This window comes from Chanodichthys erythropterus, chromosome 8 (genome assembly GCF_024489055.1).
Source record: "Chanodichthys erythropterus isolate Z2021 chromosome 8, ASM2448905v1, whole genome shotgun sequence".
Lineage (NCBI taxonomy): Eukaryota > Metazoa > Chordata > Actinopteri > Cypriniformes > Xenocyprididae > Chanodichthys > Chanodichthys erythropterus.
This window is the reverse complement of record NC_090228.1, coordinates 21,338,878-21,362,698: the sequence shown is the minus strand read 5'-3', so window position 1 is coordinate 21,362,698 and position 23,821 is coordinate 21,338,878. Positions and strand designations below refer to the sequence as shown.

Genomic DNA, 23,821 nt, shown 5'->3' with positions numbered 1-23,821 from the left:
TTTAATAATTTATATTAATATTTATTAATTTCATATGTAATTTTTTTTATTTCTAACTTTAGTTTTCTTTTTTTAATTTGTTTTCTTATTAATTTTATTCCCTTCTGCAGCAATGCAAATGCTTTAGCAATAAATATACATTTTACACCAATAAAGCACACTAAACTGAAAATAAAAGTGAGATAGAGGCAAACAGCATTGATATATCATTTATTAATGATATGAATTTATGAAATTAAATGATATGAAAGGATATGAAATATGAATTTAATAGTTAAAATCCCATTAGCACACAGAGATATCACAGTCACACCCACCCCGTGGCCTCTCCAGTCCAACACCATTCTTCAGACACCACTGGACTGGCAGGATGCCCGGTGAGTCAGCGTGACACACCACAGGAGTGGGCGTGGCTTCCGCAGTGAGGTCATCAACTGTGATCTGAAAGTAGTATTCATTGTAGATCTGCAGATCAGAGAGACATGGTGTGAGACAGAAAGAGAGACAGGACGCCTGATGTCAGGGTAGGTGGCTAGTAATTATAACCTCTAGCATAATAACCCTTCATCTAGTGTGTGTGTGTGTGTGTGTGTGTGTGAAAGAACGTACTTTAGTTACAGACACGGGAAGAATGTGGAAAGGTTCCACTGGTGAGACCATTTCAAGCTTCATTCCCGCCCTGAAGGAGTGTGTGTGTAAGTCAGCGTGATCCTGAAACACACACATACAGATATCAGATGTGAATGTTATCAAGAATTTTGTGTAAAATGATGCCTTACTCCTCCAACTTTCCCAAAACACACACACACACACACACACACACACACACACACACACACACACACACACACACACACACACACACACACACACACACACACACACACACACACACACACACACACACACACACACACACACACATGTTTGTTTTTGTGAATTGTGGGGACTTTCCATAGACTTCAATGCATTTTACACTGAACAAACTGTACATTCTATCCCCCTACCCTGCCCCTACCCCTAAACCTAACCCTCACAGGAAACTGTGCAAACTTTAACTTTTTCACAAAAACTCATTCTATATGATTTATAAACCCATTTACATTGTGGGGACCGCTGGCTGGTCCCCACGATGTAGGTGAACTCAGGTTTATATTACATCATGGGGACATTTGGTCCCCACAATGTAATATAAACAAAAGCACACACACACACACACACACACACACACACACACACACACACACACACACACACACACACACACACACACACACACACACACACACACACACACACACACACACACACACACACACACACACACACACACACACACACACACACACACACACACCTTGAAAACCTCCAGTGGAAGTGGACTGTTCAAGGCCTCAGCTGTGGCTTGATCAAAAGCTTCAGTCCATTCTGAGCTGCTCCTCAAAACACACAGATCTGAAAGAGAAAAAGAGAAACACAAGCTGATCCATCTATCTACCCAACTATTCATCAATCCATCCTTCATCCACCAATCCAACTCTCCATCCATCCATATAATTTATCCAACCCACTATTTATCAATCATGCACCATCCATTCAGTATCCATCCAACCAACTATTCATCCATTGATCTATCCGTCTTTCCATTTAATCAACTATCCATAGTTATTCATCTATTTATCCATCCACCCATCTATCCAAACAAGTATTTATTCAACTATTTATCAATCATGCATCATCCACCCATTTGTCCATTTAACCAAGTATCCATATACCTGTAGTTATCCAAACAGTTTTCCATCCATCCATCCATCCATCCATCCATCCATCCATCCATCCATCCATCCATCCATCCATCCATCCATCCATCCATCCATCCATCCATCCAGTGAGTAATCCATCAAAGCATTTTTCCATCCATCCATCCATCCATCCATCCATCCATCCATCCAGTAAGCAATCCATCAAAGTATTTTTCCATCCATCCATCCACGTTATTCTACCAGCCTTCCATCCATCCATCCCCATTTTTATTGAACCAATTATTTATCAATCCATCCATTCATCCACAAATTATTCATCTAACATCCAACCAACCATCCTTTTAACCAATTATGTATCCAGTTATCTATTCTTTTATCTATCAAAGTATTTTTTCAACCCAATTGTCATCCTTCCATCCTTTAATCCATCCAGTTAGCAATCCATTGAAGCATTTTTCCATCATCCATCCATCCATCCATCACAGTATATATTCAACCAACTATATCAATCTATCCAACATTCATCCACAATTATTAATCTAACCACCCCACCATCCTTTTAACCAACTATGCATCCAGTTATCCATCCTTTTATCTATAAGTATATTTTCAATCCGGGTGTCATCCATCCATCCATCATCCATCCCAGTATTTATTCAACTAACTATTTTTCAATCCATCCATCATTCATCCACAATTATTCATCTAACCATCCAACCATTCTTTTAAACAATTATGTATCCAGTTATCTATTATTTTATCTATCTATCAAAGTATTTTTTCAACCCAATTGTCATCCATCCATCCTATAATCCATCCAGTTAGCAATCCATTGAAGCATTTTTCCATCCATCCATCCATCCATCGTCACAGTATTTATTCAACCAATTATATTAATCTATCCAACATTCATCCACAATTATTAATCTAACCACCCCACCATCCTTTTAACCAACTATGCATCCAGTTATCCATCCTTTTATTTATAAGTATATTTTCAACCCAGTTGTCATCCATCCATCCATCCATCCCAGTATTTATTCAACCAACTATTTTTCAATCCATCCATCATTCATCCACAATTATTCATCTAACCATCCAACCATTCTTCTTTTTAACCAACTATGCATCCAGTTATCCATCCTTTTATCTATAACTATATTTTCAACCCAACTGTCATCCATCCATCCATCCATCCATCCATCCATCCATCCATCCATCCATCCAAGTATTTATTCAACCAATTATTTATCAATCCATCCATCAGTCATCCACAATTATTCATCTAACCATCCAACCATTCTTTTAAACAATAATGCATCCAGTTATCCATCCATTTTTTTCAACCCAATTGCCATCCATCCATCCATCCATCCATCCATCCATCCATCCATCCATCCATCCATCCATCCATCCATCCATCCATCCATCCATCCATCCATCCATCCATCCATCCATCCATCCATCCATCCATCCATCCATCCATCCATCCATCCATCCATCACTAACTGTTGTAGGCCTATAATATATCATTTTAGTGACATGCTATCTCTCTTGCACACACACAGACACAATAACCTTGTTGTCAATGCCACACTGATATGTAATCAATAAAATATTTTTTACAACTGAAAAGCTACCTGATTTTAAAAATGTCATTCTAACACCTTGCTATTGAGACATGCAGTTAAAATAATTGCTTTGCTATTTGTATCATCGCTACCAATTAACACTACCGAGAGCGACACAATCACTCTCTCTTCTCAAAATAACTGCTTAGATACAGCCCAAGTCATCAATACTAATTCTAGACTGACTCTTTTTTATCACTAGTAACTGCCTGAAAAATGTCTTGAGATAAACATGTACACGTGTTAACCTTGTAATACATTGACTCATATCAATTACATTATTCAAGCATATCTGTTAGAAATGCGAGATCATGAGAAACATGTTTTGAATTTATGTGCAAGGTTTCCTTTAGGGAAATGTGAATTCAGATCAACGATAATTAGAGTGTGGAAGTCAGACAGGCTGCACATAGAACTTGGCAAAAGTGCAATGGAACAATTTACATACAAAAGGGGAAGCCTCAAGAAAAATGTAAAAGTATGACTATGAACTGCGCTGCTTTAACACAAAACTTTAAATTGAAAATTGAAAAAAGTAGAGGAAAATTTTTATAATTTTTTTTTTAATTTAATGTATTTATTTTAATGCATTTATTTACATTTAATGTCCATTTACTTTAATCTAATAATTAATTTAACTTAATTATGCAATTGAATTAACACTGTCTGTATTTTAGAGTCTAGTTTAGTTGCAAAGTCATTTATACTGATCAAATACAGGTAAATACTCTCACCTGTGGGTGGTTTCATTGATAAATTATTCTCTTTGGCCCATCCCAGGGGGCGGAGCCTGGTGTCAAGGTAGAACATCCACATGTAGTAGGTGGGCTCATTTAATCCAACATAGCTGAGGCATAATCGTCCACCGACATTACGCTGGACTTGTGCGGCCCAGTACACACTAGGTTCAAAGGCATCACGCACTTCCAAAATACAGCCTACCACGATCAGATCCACTGTGTTTTTACCTCTTAATGGCTAAGATGACAGGAAGAGAGAGACAAAGAAATAATATTCTTCATTTAGGTAAATCATTTATCAAGGAATTTGCAACTTATTCTACTGCTGCCTTTGAATCTTCCTGAGAAGCTTCTGCTTAAGAGTTTGGAAAAACTGTGATAGCTGTGCCTAAATTTAAGTGAAAAATTTGATGCGTTAATTTCTTATTTAGCATTAAATGCATTAAAATGAAGAGTAAAACATGGACATTAAGTGTGTAATTCATGCTTTATCTTTATTTTTCCCCCATTACTAATATTGTCCTGCTGTCACAGAGAATGATGGGAAATGTAGTTTTGTTGCGCATGCCTGTCACATGATCTATTACATGTCATATATCCTGACTAAGGCCATTCCAATTTGCTTTTCACCATAATTTGGTGGTTCTCAAACAGAGAGAGCTTATAATGTAGCCAGTGAACAGAATTATGTTTTTTTGGTGCATACTATGTGTTTGTTCCATGTGATAGGCTGGTAAATCTCACTTCTGCTGTTGTTTAAGCATTTTCAAAATTGTTAATTTTAAGGAATTTTTGGTCCCACTTTATATTAAGTGGCCTTAACTACTATGTACTTACGTCAAAAAATAAGTACAATGTACTTATTGGGTTCATATTTAATTGCAAAACACTTTTGCTGCTATTGAGGTGGGATACGGGTATGGTTAGGGAAAGCTCTGGTGGTATGGGTAGGTTTAAGAGTAGGGGTAAGGTGTAAGGGATGGGTCAACAGTGTAATTATGAATGTAATTACAGAAATTAATTACAGATCAAATTAAATGCAGGTGTTTTTAAAATACAAGTACATTGTAAAAACATGCATGTACACAAGTGCATTGTATCAAATGATTAATTTAAAGTAGTAAAGGCCACTTAATATAAAGTGGGACTGAAAATGTTTTTGTTCTTTTTGTACATTAAACAAATAAGTGTAATCTCATTCTCACCCCTTCAAGCAGATTTGCCGGTGCCGTCCGCGAACCTGTGAGCTCTTTGATAAGAAAGTCGGCCCAGTCAGTGTACTTCTCTTTAATAGCTGAAATAGATCAAGAAAGAGCAGACAATCAATTTCACACAATATTCACACAGACAATTCCATACTTTTGTGACTGGAACTAATGCATTACATTCCTGTTTGATAGTATATATCATGCAAACGACAGGATGAGTGTATAATTTGTGTATAATTTCCAAAGAACAACACATGCAGGCATATACATATAGTACGGTCAGCCCCAAACATCAGTTATCAGTAAAAATGTGTGTGTGTGTATATATATATATATATATTATATACACACACATACACACATACACACACACACAAACACACACATTTTTGTTTATTTTTTGGTAAAAAAAATGACCCCATCATACCCCAAAGCACTCTCTAACATCCACATATGTACAAATAAGCCATTAAATGGACCTCTCTCAAACATCTTGCTACTTCCTTCCTTCCCCATGGTGCCAGCCACATAAATTATTCATCTATGCATTACCAATGTATATAACGGGATGTCAGTTTCTGCGTTTCAGCGTATAAACAGACACAAACATCCTACTTTCTGCATGATTCCACATGGTACCTCCACAAAGAGAAGTGCTAGTTAGTTATGTGTTAGTGAAGAACAACAACACATTAATCATGACAAGCTGTGCATCGTTTGCACAAACTGTATGTTTGCATCAGCAGAATTCACACTGCTGAAGTTTAGGCGGCCAGCATGGTTGTTGACTGTTAGCTTGACTCTAAGAGCTAAATACTGTCTCTGTCCTGTTACGTCACAACTGCTTCACTCAATAACACATGACACCACTCATGAGGGCGTGAGCTCTGCCCTGACAGAAGATTTGAGTAAACAAAGAGAGAGAGAGAGAGAGAGAGAGAGAGAGAGAGAGAGAGGGAGATGGGGTACGATGAACAATTGGATTTTCATGCATGTAAAGGCTCAAAGTAAGATGCAATACCAATTTTTTGATAGGCTATACTGTACCATTATGCAAGAATGTGCATGATCACTTTATATTTATTATTTCAGGCCAATAACCCTATTGATGTAATATCATTTTTGAAGAAAGAGATGATCTTTTTTGTTGAAGAGGATTAAATTACAAGAACTTTCATAGTTCTGACCTATAAACAGAATAATTACTTGTAGGAAAAAGTCTCAACAGAAGAAGTAAACAACAAAAATGATGTCTTTAATCAATATAGTTGACTTGTTTTCCAGTAAATAGCTAAAAATCCTTTAAACTAGATCAAATTTACCAGAAAAGCAAAACTGCAAAAGATTTTCAGAGAATGTTTCATGATACGAATGAATGTATACGATTATTATACTTATTATACGATTATTACATTATTACAATAATTTAGGCTTGTTCCATTGGTAAAATTGGTATTCAAAACACATTTTACTTACAGGATATTTGGTGGGGTTTATCTGCCTTTAAGATTGATGACACATTTTTCAATGAATCTGTTCATTATATAAAGCAGTCAAGTCTCTTCAGAAAATTGACTAAACCACACAATTCATATAGATTAGTTTTACGATCTCTTTATTATCTACGCTTATCATTATTGCATTTCTATTTAAACAGGATGCATATTTCACTCTTTCTCTTATTTTAGTGCACTGGTTGCCTACTAACTGTCTACTTAACCAACAGCTAATGACTGTGATTGCTTTTTAAATGCTTATTTTAAATATATTTTAATATGGTTTAAAGTTAATTTTACATAGTCTGTTACATTTTCTTACTAAAATTTCATTGCTCGAAGGTTGTTTTTTAATACCATAGATATCAGTTATATTTCAACATATTTCTAGCAATCAACTTTGTCCTAGATGTTTCTTATAAAATTATTTAGTTCACCCAAAAATGAATATCATTTATTACTCACCCTCATGCCGTTCCACACCTGTAAGACCTTCGTTCATCTTCAGAACACAAATTAAGATATTTTTGTTGAAATCCGATGGCTCAGTGAGGCCTGCATAGCCAGCAATGACATTTCCTCTCTCAAGATCCATACTAAAAGGTACTAAAAACATATTTAAATCAGTTCATGTAAGTACAGTGGTTCAATGTTAATATTATAAAGCAACAAGAATATTTCCAAAAAAACAAAATAACGACTAATATAGTGATGGACGATTTCAAAACACTGCTTCATGAAGAGTGTCGAATAATGATTTGGATCGAGTGACAAACCGCCAAACTGCTGAAATCACGTGACTTTGGTGCTCTGAACAGCTGATTCGACACGCTGATTCATTATGCTCCAAATCTTCCTCAAGCAGTGTTTTTTTTTTTTGGCGCACCAAAAATATTCTCGTCGCTTTATAATATTAATATTGAACCACTGTACTCACATGAACTGATTTAAATATGTTTTTAGTACATTAATTTCATCAAAAATATCTTAATTTGCATTTCGAAGATTAACGAAGGTCTTACGGGTGTGTAACGGCATGAGGGTGAGTAATAAATGGCATTATTTTCATTTTTGGGTGAACTAACCCTTTAATTGTTTGATTTCATACTAAGATTGCTGACTTTTGATTACAGACTTGCATTTGCAGATATGGCCATACTTTGAGACATTAACAAGATCAATTGAAACGCCAGAGTTTGAAACGCCAGAGATCTTTTGTTTGTTTGTTTATAAAGCTCTTTTCAGTCTACAAAGTAGCTCCAATGCTGTACACTGCAAATAACACATAGGACAATAGCGAAATAGTACAGAGCAAACAATAAATACAACAATAAAACAATCTCATGATAGCAAGAGAGCATCGATATGGCTTTAGACAACCTTTAAAAATATTAAGTGTTGGAGAAGATCTCAAAAGGCAAGTTGATCTATAATCTTGGACCAGCAACAGAAAAAGCACACCCTTCAGTTTAAGATTGACTCAGGGGATTCTTAAAGGGATAGTTCAGCAAAAAATGAAAATTCTGTCATTAATTACTCATCCTCATGTCATTCCAAACCCATAAGACTTTTGTTCATCTTTGGAACACAAATTAATATATTTTTGATGAAATCTGAGTACATTCTGTCCCTCTAAATTAAATCTGTTCATTAAATAAAGCAATTGAGTTAGGACTAACCGCTCAATTCATATAGATTAGTTTTATGATCTCTTTATGAACTTTCTGAAGCGTCAAAGTCATAGTTGCGTAGCTGTCTATGGAGGGAAAGAAAGCTCTCAGATTTCATCAAAAAGATCTTCATTTGCGTTTCAAAGATGAACAAAAGTCTTATGAGTTTGGGATGATATGAAGGTGAGGAATTAATGACAACATTTTCATTTTTGGCTGAACTAACCCTTTAAGAGTAGTTTTTTTTTTTGATGATCTTAACATTAGGCCTGAGTTATAGGGCTTAATAAGCTCAGCTATATATTCTTGAACCATTCTGAGGGCAGCTTTAAATACATATATCAAATACATATACATATGTGCAAGTCCCAAAGTAAATGGCATTACAATATTCTAAACGAGAAAAGATAAAAGAATGTATTACTCTTTCTAGGCCACTGGTTTAAAAAGATCAAGAGAAAAAGCTGATTTGTTATTTTTCTTTCCTGTGTCATTGTAACTAAGACTTCAATTCTAGAGATTTTGTAGATATTTCTAAATGTAAATATATGTCGCAGAGTTTACTTAAAATCCCTTGTGGCACATTTTCTTAAGTTGCTTATGACTGCACAGACTTGCTCGGATCAAATAAATAAATGCATAATTCACAATAACTCAAAGAGACACATGAGCCGCTCTGCGTTTCCTCTTTTCTGCACTAGAGAGTCTCTATGCAAATATTCATTATGCAAAAGCAGATTTGCATATCTTCTAACAACTCTTCTGTAAACAGCGGGCCAGATTTAAAGAGTTTTTCTCGCTCATGTAATCAAGGCAATTATTTAAGAGAGGAAGGGGAACAAAACGCTGTGTGTTAAAGGAAGAGCAGTGTTGCGATACTGACTCACTGCTACAGTAGAAGCAACCTGTCCTGTCTCTGAAGTGGATAACACGATTTCCTGTTTGCTTGCCAACCGCTAGTACATCCAGGATACTATTTTTAACAGCAAAAAGGTCATTGCTTAATCAAGTTAACTCAAGGATATTTGACTGGTTTGTGTTTTTTGTGACCAAAAAAAGAAATCCCTATTCTTAAGTATATGTTATTTTCTAATGAATAAGAATGACATTTAATCTGTATTTTCTTGTTCTATTCTTTGATTTAGTAGATAAAATAATATATAACTATTACTGTTATTATTTGTTGTGTAGTAAAATAATTATACAGGACACTCTAAAAAATGCTGGGTTAAAAACAACCCAAGTTGGGTTGAAAATGGACGAACCCAGCAATTGGGTTGTTTTAACCCAGTGGTAGGGTTAAATGTTCGCCCAACCTGCTGGGTAGTTTTATTTAACTCAACTATTGTTTAAAAATTACTGTATTGCTTAATTAAAATTAACCCAAAGTATGTTGGAAATGAACATTTATTAATGTTCAATGAATAATTATTAAACAATAAACATTTATTAAATTGCTTATTAATAAATTTATATTAATAAACTATTAAACTATTAAATTTATATTAATAAAATATTAAAGCTTATTAATAAACATTCACCTTTTGTCTATTATTGTTGTCTCTAATTGCATCTGGTTTTTAATTTCCCAACTATTTTGCGTTCATTTTAAGCTAGCCATATAGCAGTTTTTAAATAATAGTTAGTTTAAATAAAATTACCCAGCAGGTTGGGCAAACATTTAACCCAATTGCTGGGTTCGTCCATTTTCAACCCAACTTGGGTTGTTTTTAACCCAGCATTTTTTAGGGTGTATATTTTTTCCAATTATACAATTTTACATAGGCTAATTATATATTTAGTATATTTAAGTATGTAGTCAAATTAAAACATTTTTATTTATTAAAGGTTAAAATTTTAGTTATTTTTAAAGAAAGATAAATGAAATATTTTTTTTAAATTACACACACACACACAATATACAAAATAATAACTTTAATTGTTATATAATATATATATATATATATATATATATATATATATATATATATATATATATATATATATATATATATATATATAACAATTAAAGTTATTATTTTGTGTATATCAAATTAATAATATATCTATTATATATATAATATAGACACTTACATACATACACTTATATATATATATATATATATATATATATATATATATATATATATATATATATATATATATATATATATATAATATATATATATTGTATATTTAAGTATATAGTAAAATTAAAGCATCGTTATTTATTGAAAGTGAAAATTGTAGTTATTTTTAAAGTAAAATCATGATAAATGACATTTTTTTCAAACTACACACACACAATACACAAAATAATCATTATTTTGTGTATTGTGTGTGTGTGTGTAATTTAAAAGATATTTTGTTTATCTTTATACACATACATACATATATATTATATATAATACACACACACACGCTGACAATTAGTTATTATTTTGTGTATACTAAATTAATAATAAAATATATATTAAAAGTTACATCAAAAAGTAAAAATAAATAAATTATAATATAGTAAACACGCACACGCACACGCACACACACACACACACACACACACACACCTACACACACACACACACACACCTACACACACACCTACACACACACCTACACACACACCTACACACACACACCTACACACACACACACACACACACACACACACACACACACACACACACACACACACACACACACACACATTCGGTGTTTACTACTTTATCTAACTTTCATATTGAATTTAGTTTAATGCAAAAATAATAATGCACTTTAGGGTTCAAACTCTCACAAGCAATCATTTTGACATTGTCACCTTGCATTTGATTTGATAATCAAATCTGACCACAAAAATACATGAAGGATCTGTCTAACCACACTATTGAATCAAAACGACAATATATTCTATCACTATATAAAACCATCACAGAAGTAGCTAATAAAATATTGGTGTGTATAAGACCTGCACTAATGTAATTCAGCTCAAATAGCTACAATAATAAAAAGTTGAGTTTTGATTGTGTGTGTGAAAGAGTGCTTGTGGCAGAACGCCGCTGTGTCCCAGCGTGTAATCTCTGCAGCACGAGTGTGTACGCTAATCGCTTAAGTAGCGCTAGAACGGCAGTGTGCGACCGTTGCCATGCCAACAACCCCCCAGCGTCTAAGCACTCAGGCCGTGTGTTCGACACCCTTAAGTGGAACGGGATCATTTCATCACATTAGTGCATGACAATGAAATTCAACACATATTTATGCGATTAATCTCAGGCCTTTTTATTCCATGTGTGCTTGAGTGTGTGTGAGTTTGTGTAGCTTCCTTAATGTTTGATAGCTATTAAACGTCCACCTTAATGAATGAATGGATGAATGAATGAATGAATAAATGATTGATTGCACACAGGTAAAGCAAAATCAACCTAATTTACTTTGTAAATACCTGTTCCTTGCATAAACATTGTCATTATGTTAAGACTGTGTCTTAAGTACTAGTATGACCAACTAGCGGTTAGTCAAGAGGGAAACACTTTTTAGTATCAAAATTAGACCTGTCTACTTTTTTTTTGTCACTGACATATAACAGTTATAAACAGCACTCTATGTGATGACTAACCTGAGAAAGACTAGTCTTAGCAGTTTATGCAACTGGCCTCTGGAGTTGCACAGTTTTTCAGTCCAATTAAACAAAAAATGTGTAATCTTTAATCAAAATGTAATAATTTCCTAAGAAATGACTTTCTTTTTGATTGATGTCAGAAAACCCTCTTACTTTCGAGGTATTCCTCTTACTTTGCTTTTAGCCGACTCTGGCCATTGCACAATTGATAATATTTATACTGCCTTGCATGATGCCCATATGGGCACGTGCCAAATTGCCCATATGGTTAATCTGGCCCACTACTGTAAGTCAATGTCAATGTTTAGTTCTTTAACTACCCCTTACATGCCAACTATGGATCTTGGTTAAAAGCAGATTTATTTTTAACGGGGTCATGAATTGCATTTTTGTACTATTTTATACTGCTTCTTGAGGTGCACTTATAATGTTAGTATGAATTTTACTAGTGCTGTCAAACCGATTAATCACGATTAATTGCATCTAACATAAAAGTTTGTAAATATATATACACTATATTGCCAAAAGTATTGGGACACCACTCCAAATCACTGAATTCAGGTGTTCGAATCACTTCCATGGCCACACACAGGTGTATAAAATCAAGCACCTAGGCATGCAGACTGCTTCTACAAACATTTGTGAAAGAATGGGTCACTCTCAGGAGCGGAGTGAATTCAAGCGTGGTACCGTGATAGGTTGCCACCTGTGCAATAAGTCCATTCATGAAATTTCCTCACTACTAAATATTCTACAGTCAACTGTTAGTGGTATCATAAAAAAGTGGAAGCAATTGGGAACAACAGCAACTCAGCCACAATGTGGTAGGCCAAGAAAAATCACAGAGTGCACAGAAGTTGCCAACTTTCTGCAGTCAATAGCTACAGACCTCCAAACCTCATGTGGCCTTCAGATTAGCTCAAGAACAGTGCGTAGAGAGCTTCATGGAATGGGTTTCCATGGCCAAGCAGCTTCATCCAAGCCTTACATCACCAAGTGCAATGCAGTGCGTCGGATGCAGTGGTGTAAAGCAGTTGAGACGTGTTCTCTGGAATGACAAATCACGCTTCTCTGTCTGGTAATCCGATGGACGAATCTGGGCTTGGTGGTTGCCAGGAGAACGGTACTTGCCTGACTGCATTCTGCCGAGCATAAAGTTTGGTGGAAGGGGGATTATGGTGTGGGGTTGTTTTTCAGGGGTTGGGCTTGGCCCCTTAGTTCCAGTGAAAGGAACTCTTAATGCTTCAGCATACTAAGACATTTTGGACAATTTGATGCTCCCAACTTTGTGGGAACAGGGCCTCTTCTTGTTCCAACATGACTGCGCACCAGTGCACAAAGCAAGGTCCATAAAGACATGGATGAGCAAGTTTGGTGTGGAGGAACTTGACTGTCCTGATCTCATCTCGATAGAACACCTTTGGGATGAATTAGAGCGGAGACTGTGAGCCAGGCCTTCTCGGCCAACATAAGTGCCTGACCTCACAAATGCGCTTCTAGAAGAATGGTCAAAAAATTCCATAAATACACTCTTAACCTTGTGGAAAGCCTTCCTAGAAGAGATGAAGCTGTTATAGCTGCAAAGGGTGGGCCAACCCTTTGGATTAAGAATGGGATGTCATTAAAGTTTATGTGCACGTAAAGGCAGGCGTCCCAAAACTTTTGGCAACTTTTTTGTTTTAAATAAGACAGATAAAAGTTCTTGGTAGCACTTTATTTACAGTCCTGTTCTACATATACTGTACATATTATGCACTTATTATAGTAATTACAATAACTAGGTACTAATCCTGACCCTACCGCTAAGCCTAACCATAACCTATGTAGTTACCTTATATTACGCAGTACTTTCTTAAGTTTCCTAAGTACTTTTTTAAGTACACGTACCTTAAAATATTGCAACCAAGTTCTTTTTATTTAATACTGCCCTAAAGTAGTGATGAATCATTCAGCTCTTTGGGGTTCTGATGACTCGATTCTTTTCAAAGATCAAATCAGGCTAAATGGCTTGAATCAGTCAAATTTCCATCATGTTTCATCAAATTGAACCAAAGATCCAAAGTGAGTGTGCACTTGCTTTATAAAATAGTTTCATTTACACAAATGATCTTTTTCAAAACCTTACATATGCCTGGTTCCTAGTATCATGTGGTGTCTCCTTGAGAATCAATGACTGCTTGCAGCCTTTTGTAACACTTGTGTATGAGTTCTTCAATTGTCCTGAGTGCCAAAGCTGAATTTCAACATCATAAAGTCACTGTGGGGAAGAAATCAAATGTGCAGAGCATGCTGGGAAACCAACGAACTTACAGGACCTGAAGGCTTTTTGTCAAGAACAGTAGGCAGCTTTGCTACTCAGAAGAAACTGAGGACTCATTTACAAAAGACTATACACAGAAAAAGGAGTACCAATGGTATGTAATTATTTGAACGGGGAAAAAAAAAAAAAAAAAAAAAGTTTTTATTATTTTTCTTGTGGAATATATGAATTTTAGGATTCCTTAAAATAAAATTTTTGCAACACGTATTTACATTTTTTTAAAAGAGCTATAGTTTATGGATCTATTATAGGGGATTATTTTTTTAACAGAAATAGAGCTGATATAAATATTACATGAAAAACTTAAACAAAAATTAGAAATGTTGCCTTGGCAACTAAGTGAAATAAATAAAGTTTAATAAATATGACAATTATTAAAACTAAAAATGAACTAAAAATAAATTAAAACAGAATAGAAATACTTAAATAAAAAAACTAAGAAAAACAAAAGCAAAATTACAAAAACTAAAAATATAAAAATAAAAGCTAATTCCAACATTAATAAGTATTATAATAGTATAAAAATACTAAACACTGTTAACGTGATGATACACTTTTTGAGCAATGTTGCTGGGCAATGTTGCCGTCAACGGGCAACCTGATGAGACACAGGGCAACTAATTAGGTCAACAGACAGTTGGCAGCAACTAATCGGAGAGGAGCAAATCTATTGCCAACCCAATAAATACTTTATTATAAACACTTGTTAGGCACTTTATTTCAACTTTTCAAATATTTTCTTCATTTTTATTAAAAATAAATGCCTTTCCGATCTGATTTGTGACAGGAAAAGGGAGAAGAACGAGTTCAGCGAAAGGCAGATTCGAACCTGCGCTGATTGCATCAAAAGCTATTCAAATTTCAAACGCCGTACAGCCTACGCTACTACAGCCATTAAACAAACCCCGTCTTTTTAGTATTTAACTGAAATCATTCAATGGCTTCATTACAGCATACACACATTACTTCGGACAGTTGTTGGTATTTTAAGCAATTTATGAGGTAAATTCCATGTTTTGGGTTGACACATGACAACTAAGGTGATGATACACGGGGCAACTTTTTGAGCAACGTTGCTTGGGCACTTTCCCATTGAGAATGAGCAACAAATATATATCTGGATACGTTAAATCGGTTGTGGGCAATTTTATGAGATCCTCCAATCGGAATGTTAGCAGCCGATCACGTGACCGGTTCGGAGATTTCAGAAAAAATTAAAACAAGATGGTGGCCTCTCAGCGGCAGTGGAGCGGAGTGTGAACTTTTATCTTTTTACGCTAGTAAGTTGTCATGCGTCAACCCAAAACAGGGAATTTACCTCATATAATGCTTAAAATACCAACAACTGTCCGAAAGTAATGTGTGTATGCTGTAATGAAGCTATTGAATGATTTCAGTTTAATACTAAAGTGACGGGATTTTTCAACGTCTGTAGTAGCGTAGGCTGTAGGGCGTTTGACATTTGAATAGCTTTTGATGCGATCGACGCGGGTTCGAATCCGCCTTTTGCCGAACTCACTCTTCTCCCTTTTCCTGTCACAAATCAGATCGGAAAGGCATTTATTTTTAATAAAAATGAAGAAAATATTTGAAAAGTTGAAAAAAAAAAAAAGCCTTACAAGTGTTTATAATAAAGTATTTATTGAGTTGGCAATAGATTTGCTCCTCTCTGATTAGTTGCTGCCAACTGTCTGTTGCCCTGTGTCTCATCAGGTTGCCCGTTGACTTCAACATTGCTCAAAAAGTTGCCCCGTGTATCATCACCTTTACTAGCGTAAAAAGATAAAAGTTCACACTCCTTTTCTCCGCTCCACTGCTGCTGAGGGGCCGCCATCTTGTTTGAATTTTTCTGAAATCTCCGAACCGGTCACGTGATCGGCTGCTAACATTCTGATTGGCCAGAAATTTGGCAAAAAATTGCCCACGACAGATCTAACGTATCCAGATATATATTTGTTGCTCATTCTCAGTGGGAAAGTGCCCAAGCAACATTGCTCGGCAACACTGCTCAAAAATTTGCCCCGTGTATCATCACCTTTAGGGATGTACAATATCAGTTATAAGCCTATATTAGAGAGATTTTTTGATCAATTGCTAGTTTCCCTAATTTTAACATTTAGATTAACACAAAGAGTTAATAACAACAAAAAACACTCATAATTTAATTTATTATGAATTTTAATTCATAATTTTACATTATTTAATTTAACCTATTCTGGTTAAAAATAATTATCAGTTAAGGACACATTTTTTTTTCTAACTGTATAAATGGTAAAATAATCATTGTTACAAAACCAGAATTAAACTCTTTATAATTCCCCTCCCTTGGCAGCTACAGAACTGTTAAAATGAATGCATAATCGACCAACAAATGCATAAGATATGAACATTTAACTCCAGTTGGCCACAGAAACGGAAAAAAAAAAAAAGTTTAAAATGATATCCATGCAAACATGTGCGTGCATCTATAGTGAAGCATGCCAGGCTGAGTAGCTTTACATATGACCTCCAGGGTTGCCTTAACTTTGTGCGTCTCAGCTACACAAATGCATGCAAATACAAGCTCACACAACTACCATGATCTTCACACCTCTCACACATTCGCACATACGTCATCTAATACACAGAACTCAGCAAACAGGCAGAAGGAACAAGGAAGGAAGATAAACAGAAAATAGCAGAGGAATGAAAAAGAAGAATTCTGGAGGATGGGGGCGAGAGATTTAGGAAAAGACCCAGAAGGAAAGACAGAGAGACAGATAATGCATGCGTCTGATACATGGGCGTAGATTTGGATACAGGTGGAACAACATCTTCCAAAGTTGAAGGACTAGTTCAAAGAGAAAATAAAACTTCTGTCACCATTTACTCACACTCATTGTTATTACGAACCTGAATGACTGATTTTCATCAATGAAACACAAAAGGAGAAGTTTAAAAAAATGTACTGGTTGCTCTTTTTCATGTAACTCACTGCACAGCCAAAAAAAAAAAAAAAAAGTCGCTGTTTGGATTTTATTAGGCAAAGACTTAAGAGGATGGATCATTATTAGTGATTATTATTTGTCTAGCATGTTTGGCAATGGTTCTTTTAACACTTCAAGACGGACTGTGTAGCTTTTCATTTTTTAAACAACTATGTATTAAGATGTATCATGGCCATATTCCAGGATGACAATGTCAAGGTTCATCAGGCTCAATCTGTGAAAGAACTGTTGGGAGGGAGCATGAAGAATCATTTTCACACATGAATTGGCACTGACCTGAACCTCAGTGTAAGTTTTTGGGATGTGCTGGGGAAGAGTTTACAGAGTGCTCACCTCTTGCATCATCAATACAAGATCTTGACCAAAAAATGATGCACATCTTGATGAAAATAACATCACAACATTTATTTCCATTGAGAGGTGCATCCATTTTTGGTCAAGATCTTGTATTGACAATGCAAGAGGTGAGCACTCTGTAAACTCTTCCCCAGCACATCCCAAAAACTTACACTGAGGTTCAGGTCAGTGCCAATTCATGTGTGAAAATGATTCTTCATGCTCTCTGAACCATTCTTTCACAATTTTAACCCTGGTGAATCTTGACATTGTCATCCTGGAATATGGCCATGATGTGTCTTCCTATATGGTTGTTTGAGAAATGAAAAGCTACAGACTCCATCTTTAAGGGTTAAAAGAACCGTTGCCAAACATATAACATGCTAGAAACATTGTAATAATGATCCATTAATAGATTATTAAGTATTTGCCTATCTAAACAGTGACTGTTTTTGGCTTGGCAGTGTATAATGAATGGGGACTAGAGCTTTCAAGCTCAAAAAATACAAAAACACCATAAAAACATCATAAATGGTGTCAATATGATCAGTGTGCCACATTCTAAGTCTTCTTAAATCATACCCTAGCTTTGTGTACCAACAGAGTAAAATTGAAGTAGTTCTAATCTTCCCCTCTGACCGACATCATGTCAGTGTGTTGTTTCGAGATCCAGAGCAGTTTACTTCGAAAATAAATCATTCAGACAGGTTTTGTCAACTGAATCAAGCGATTCAATAAAAAACAAGAATAGTAAGAAGAATTTAAAATAAAACAACAATTCGCTCATGAAAAAAAAAAAAATTTGTCTGTTCATCAAATAAAACTAAAGAGTTGCTAAAATATTCTGCAAGATTTCTCATTTTATGTTCCATGGAAGAAAGAAAGTCATACAGATTTGCAGGAATTTTAATTCTTAAGTGATTTAAAAGAGAATACAGAATAATAGTCTAGTAATACAGTTTGTTTAGTCTGAAAGAAGAACCATTCTGACATACTAGTGTTTTTAACTACTAACAAACCAAACAAGTGATCATTATCCATTTTTGTTGCATGGAAAAGAGCAGCTTTGACATTTTGATTCCACAAGAAACACAGAGAGGGTAGATGATGACAGTATTTTCAGTTAAATGTAAATGATCTGTGGGAAATGTGATAAAAGGCGATTTCTGCCTTATTGTTTTAGACAACACCTTTTTACTTGCAATAATTATGCAACTTAAATTTAAAGATACAAATAATTTGCATTTAAATAAAAATCATTTGAATAAAAATGCTTCTGTTGTGTATGTCTATGTGTGTGTGTGTGTGTGTGTGTGTGTGTGTGTGTGTGTGTGTGTGTGTGTGTGTGTGTGTGTATATATATATATATATATATATATATATATATATATATATATATATATATATATATATATATATATATATATATATATATATATATATATATATATATATATACACACAGTACAGTCCAAAAGTTTGGAACCACTAAGATTTTTAATGTTTTTAAAAGAAGTTTCGTCTGCTCACCAAGGCTACATTTATTTAATTAAAAATACAGTAAAAAACAGTAATATTGTGAAATATTATTACAATTTAAAATAACTGTGTACTATTTAAATATATTTGACAAAGTAATTTATTCCTGTGATGCAAAGCTGAATTTTCAGCATCATTACTCCAGTCTTCAGTGTCACATGATCCTTCAGAAATCATTCTAATATACTGATTTGCTGCTCAAGAAACATTTATGATTATTTTCAATGTTGAAAACAGTTTTTTTTCAGGATTCCTTGATGAATAGAAAGTTCAAAAGAACAGCATTTATCTGAAATACAAAGCTTCTGTAGCATTATACACTACCGTTCAAAAGTTTGGGGTCAGTAAGAATTTTTATTTGTATTTTTTTTAAAAGAAATTAAAGAAATGAATACTTTTATTCAGCAAGGATGCATTAAATCAATCAAAAGTGGCAGTAAAGACATTTATAATGTTACAAAAGATTAGATTTCAGATAAACACTGTTCTTTTGAACTTTCTATTCATCAAATAATCCTGAACAAAAAAAAAAATATTGTACACAAATATTAAATGTTTCTTGAGCAGCAAATCAGCATATTAGAATGATTTCTGAAGGATCATGTGACACTGAAGACTGGAGTAACGATGCTGAAAATTCAGCTTTGCCATTACAGGAATAAATTACTTTGTGAAATACATTCAAATATAAAACAGTTATTTTAAATTGTGATAATATTTCACAATATTACTGTTTTTACTGTATTTTTAATTAAATAAATGTAGCCTTGATGAGCAGACGAAACTTCTTTTAAAAACATTAAAATTCTTAGTGGTTCCAAACTTTTGGACTGTACTGTATGTGTGTGTGTGTGTAATATATATATATATATACACACACTATATAATAAATATATATATATATAGATATATATATATATATATATATATATATATATATATATATATATACACTATATATACATATACACTATATATATATATATATATACACTATATATACATATACACTATATATATATATACATATACACCATATATATACACACTATATATATATATATACATATATATATATATATATATATATATATATAAAATATATTTATATATATATATAAAATATATTTATATATATATAAAATATATTTATATATATATACACATAATATATATATATATTTTTTTTTCTCTCTTTTTTTCTCTTTTAAATGATTTTAGCACCATTTGGTACCTCAAAATGTTGTCTTTTAAAATGAGTGTATAGAATCACATCACATTATTAAATATAAAACACTATACTGTATAAAATATGTAGGTTTTTACACTATACTGTATAAAATAAACAAGAGTTGTACAGATTTGTACAGTATAAGTACTCTTTCTGAACAACTGATCAGCCATAGCAGGCAGTATCATAAGGTGACAAGCATGGTGCTTCTGCTTATCTGATTTGAAAATGTTAAAGCCAAACCTATGCCCTTGGTCTGAGAGAGGACAGAGAGAGAGAAGGAGGCTCGGCTTACCTGCTCTGAGGTAAACGTTATCTGAGAAATAAACAGACAGGAACAAAGATGACCAACAAATACACACTGTCTAAACAAACACACTCACACTCATGTACAAACAAACCACTACTTTTTTTGACGCTAATCAAACATGATTAAACAAACAATATTCCTGACTGCGCCTACACATTTTTTTTCTTTATTAAGTACACACTATAAAACCTAATTAATGGGGTTTACGAGTCATTTATTTCAGTCATATATCTTCTGGCACTCAATGAAATTAACTTCGCTAATGTAAATGGTTCATGATGACAATAGTTTTCCATAAACCACACTAAAGAACTATTTCTTTCACCAGTTTCTTTCCTGTCAAAACACATGATGTAAATTACAGCATTATTACATGCTGCAGTTGTTCACTGACTAAATGATTCAAATGTATTATGATGTCACATCCTCCTCTAAATCAGTTTAAAGGCTTAAGCTGTATCCGAAATTGCCAACATTTGGTTTGAAATGTACTTTCTATATAGGATGTATGTGTGTAGTATGAATAAAATTCAGATGTAGTACATCCACCATGTTGTCATTGTCATGTGACCTACAGCGTCATTCATAAATTAGTAGGATAGTAAAGTGTCTATTGAATGCGCACTTCAGAATCTTAGCGGAAGTAATACGTCATCGGGGTACTTTTCGCCTATTGTTTGTCCGAATACACAGCATTTGAAATACTTCTCTGTTGGCGTACCATGCTTTCGCATACTAAATAGTAGGGACATGTTTGATTTCAGACGCAATGTTAAAACACTTTAAAGAAAACAAAATTCAGTCCATGTCTGTTAGCTTTTAGGCTAACCTCTGTATGCTAGAAGCAATGCCCATCTCTACAAGGAGAATTTCCATTTAACCCTAAATTATAAATAATTAACAAATAAATAAATAAATACCATCTGACCCCGATAGCAAACAGCAAATCAAGGTTCATCTCTGCTTATGCCAATTATCATATATATATATATATATATATATATATATATTTATATTTCCTTTGTTTTCCTTATCCAACCATTTAAAATAAATGTCTTTCTGTGGTTTTTGCGAGCTTTGATCTAAGCTAAAGGCTATTTGCTGTTTTGGTATGTCCCGCCCCAAATTCCTGTTCCATGTCAACACAAGAAAAGTAAACAGCACCCGTCAAACCATTTCATAGGTTCTTTAGGAACACCTGAATTCTTGAACATTACAGTTCTATGTTAAAGGATATTTCAACCGCAAAGTGAACTTTACTTAAAAATAGAATTTGAACCAGAAATTCTGGTGAATGTTGATGGTTATCTTAGAAATGCAAACATAGATTGTATCTATTTCTTCTGAAAACACATACACACACACACAAAACAGACAGACAACTTAAGCAAAAAGTAAACCTTAATGTATATTCATTAACTTTAAATAAAAATTTAAGTGCTAAGTTTAACTATTGTAAGTTTCAGATTTATTATAAATAGTAATTTAAGCTATATAGAGAACATTTTTAAAGTGCTATCTGATACCACAAAAATGTTTTTTACAAAAGAGAAAACCTATATACAAAAATGTACTTTCCTGTGATGCAGTCGTATATGATTTACATACATTTTTGTATTTTACATAGATTATTTTTTTTTTTTTTTTCCAGATGAAAACAAAAGTATTTTCTGTGGTAACTGACACCATTCCACAAATGCTTTCCACAGAGTTGAATTTTTCATTATGCATCCTATATTCGGTAACACTTTATTTTACAGTGTCATTGTTACACATGTTACATGTAGTTACTGTAGTAATAACTATAAATTATGCATAATGCAATTAACCCTAAACCAAACCCTCATCCTAACCCTAACCCTATAGTAAGTACAGTTAATTATTATTACTCAGTACTTAAATGTATAAGTACACTGTAACACGGACACCTTAAAATAAAGTGTAACCCTATATTCCATAGAGAATTTAAAATGGAAAATATTCGGTAACACTTCATTTTACAGTGCCGTAGTTACACGTTACTATGTATTTACTATAGTAATAACAGTAAATTATGCATAATTACAAAGTAACTAACCCTAAACCAAACCTTAACCCTAACTATAACTCTATAGTAAGTGCATGTAGTTAATTAATAGTACTCAGTACTTATCTGAGTAATTACAATGTAACTACGGCACTGTATATTCTTTTAATATGCATTATTGATGATGTATTAAACAGATCAATTTTTAAATGAAAATGACAAAATCCAAAACTGCAATCAAATGCCAATGGCCTAATTTTCTCATTGTTGAAGACATATTTGTGCTAGTAAAAAGCAGGATAATGTGATGCAGTCAGCTGGTCATTATCACAAAATAAACCCCTTTAAGATGATTTTGCAATAATCATTGAATGCAACACATGACTATTTGAGATCAAGTATATGAAATGTATAAGGCTTTAATGCCTGAGGTATTTCAGTCGCACATTCATTGACTGACCACTATTATGCAATATTTTGAATTATTCAAATTCAGTGGTTGTTTCAAAGCCAACTCAGAATCAGACACGTTGAAACAACGTGTGCATTTTATTATAATGTAATATTCTGCAGAACTGGGATCAGTATTGCCTGTTGTTGTTGTTGGACCTGTCAAACATGCCTCTGTCAATAGAACACTTTGTTTGACAGATAACCTTTACGGTTCAAAACCATTTCTGGCAAAATAACCCTTTTGTAATATGAGCACATCAGGTATGGTAAGATTCTTCTAGAATAGGTTTAAAGTCTCAATGAAACGGTCTTCCCTATGTTTTAAATTTTTAAAGACAAATACTGTAAAAATTCTACAGTAAAAACACGTTAACTGTAAGTTACCTTACCAAAAACTGTAAATGATTTAACATCACATTATATGTAATTTTACTGTAAAAAGCTGTCAAGTTTGTTGTTTTTGCAAGTAAAACTATGCATAACCGCATAATGTAT

The 23,821-nt window shown here is 33.7% G+C and overlaps 1 protein-coding gene across 3 annotated transcripts in view; it reads right to left on the bottom strand.

Moving 5' to 3' along the window:
* The window catches only part of sfmbt2 (Scm like with four mbt domains 2), a 57,875-nt gene that overhangs the window by 16,755 nt on the left and 17,299 nt on the right, over positions 1–23,821 (bottom strand). For 2 of the 3 annotated variants that reach the window (XM_067392295.1, XM_067392296.1), the window contains exons 4-9: positions 20,833–20,853; positions 5,340–5,428; positions 4,129–4,372; positions 1,358–1,455; positions 610–711; positions 318–465 (exon numbers count right to left, since the gene is read on the bottom strand). In XM_067392295.1, coding sequence (XP_067248396.1) covers positions 318–465; positions 610–711; positions 1,358–1,455; positions 4,129–4,372; positions 5,340–5,428; positions 20,833–20,853 — 702 coding nt within the window. The remainder of the gene's footprint in view (positions 1–317; positions 466–609; positions 712–1,357; positions 1,456–4,128; positions 4,373–5,339; positions 5,429–20,832; positions 20,854–23,821) is intronic. The other variant, XM_067392297.1, reaches the window with a different exon arrangement.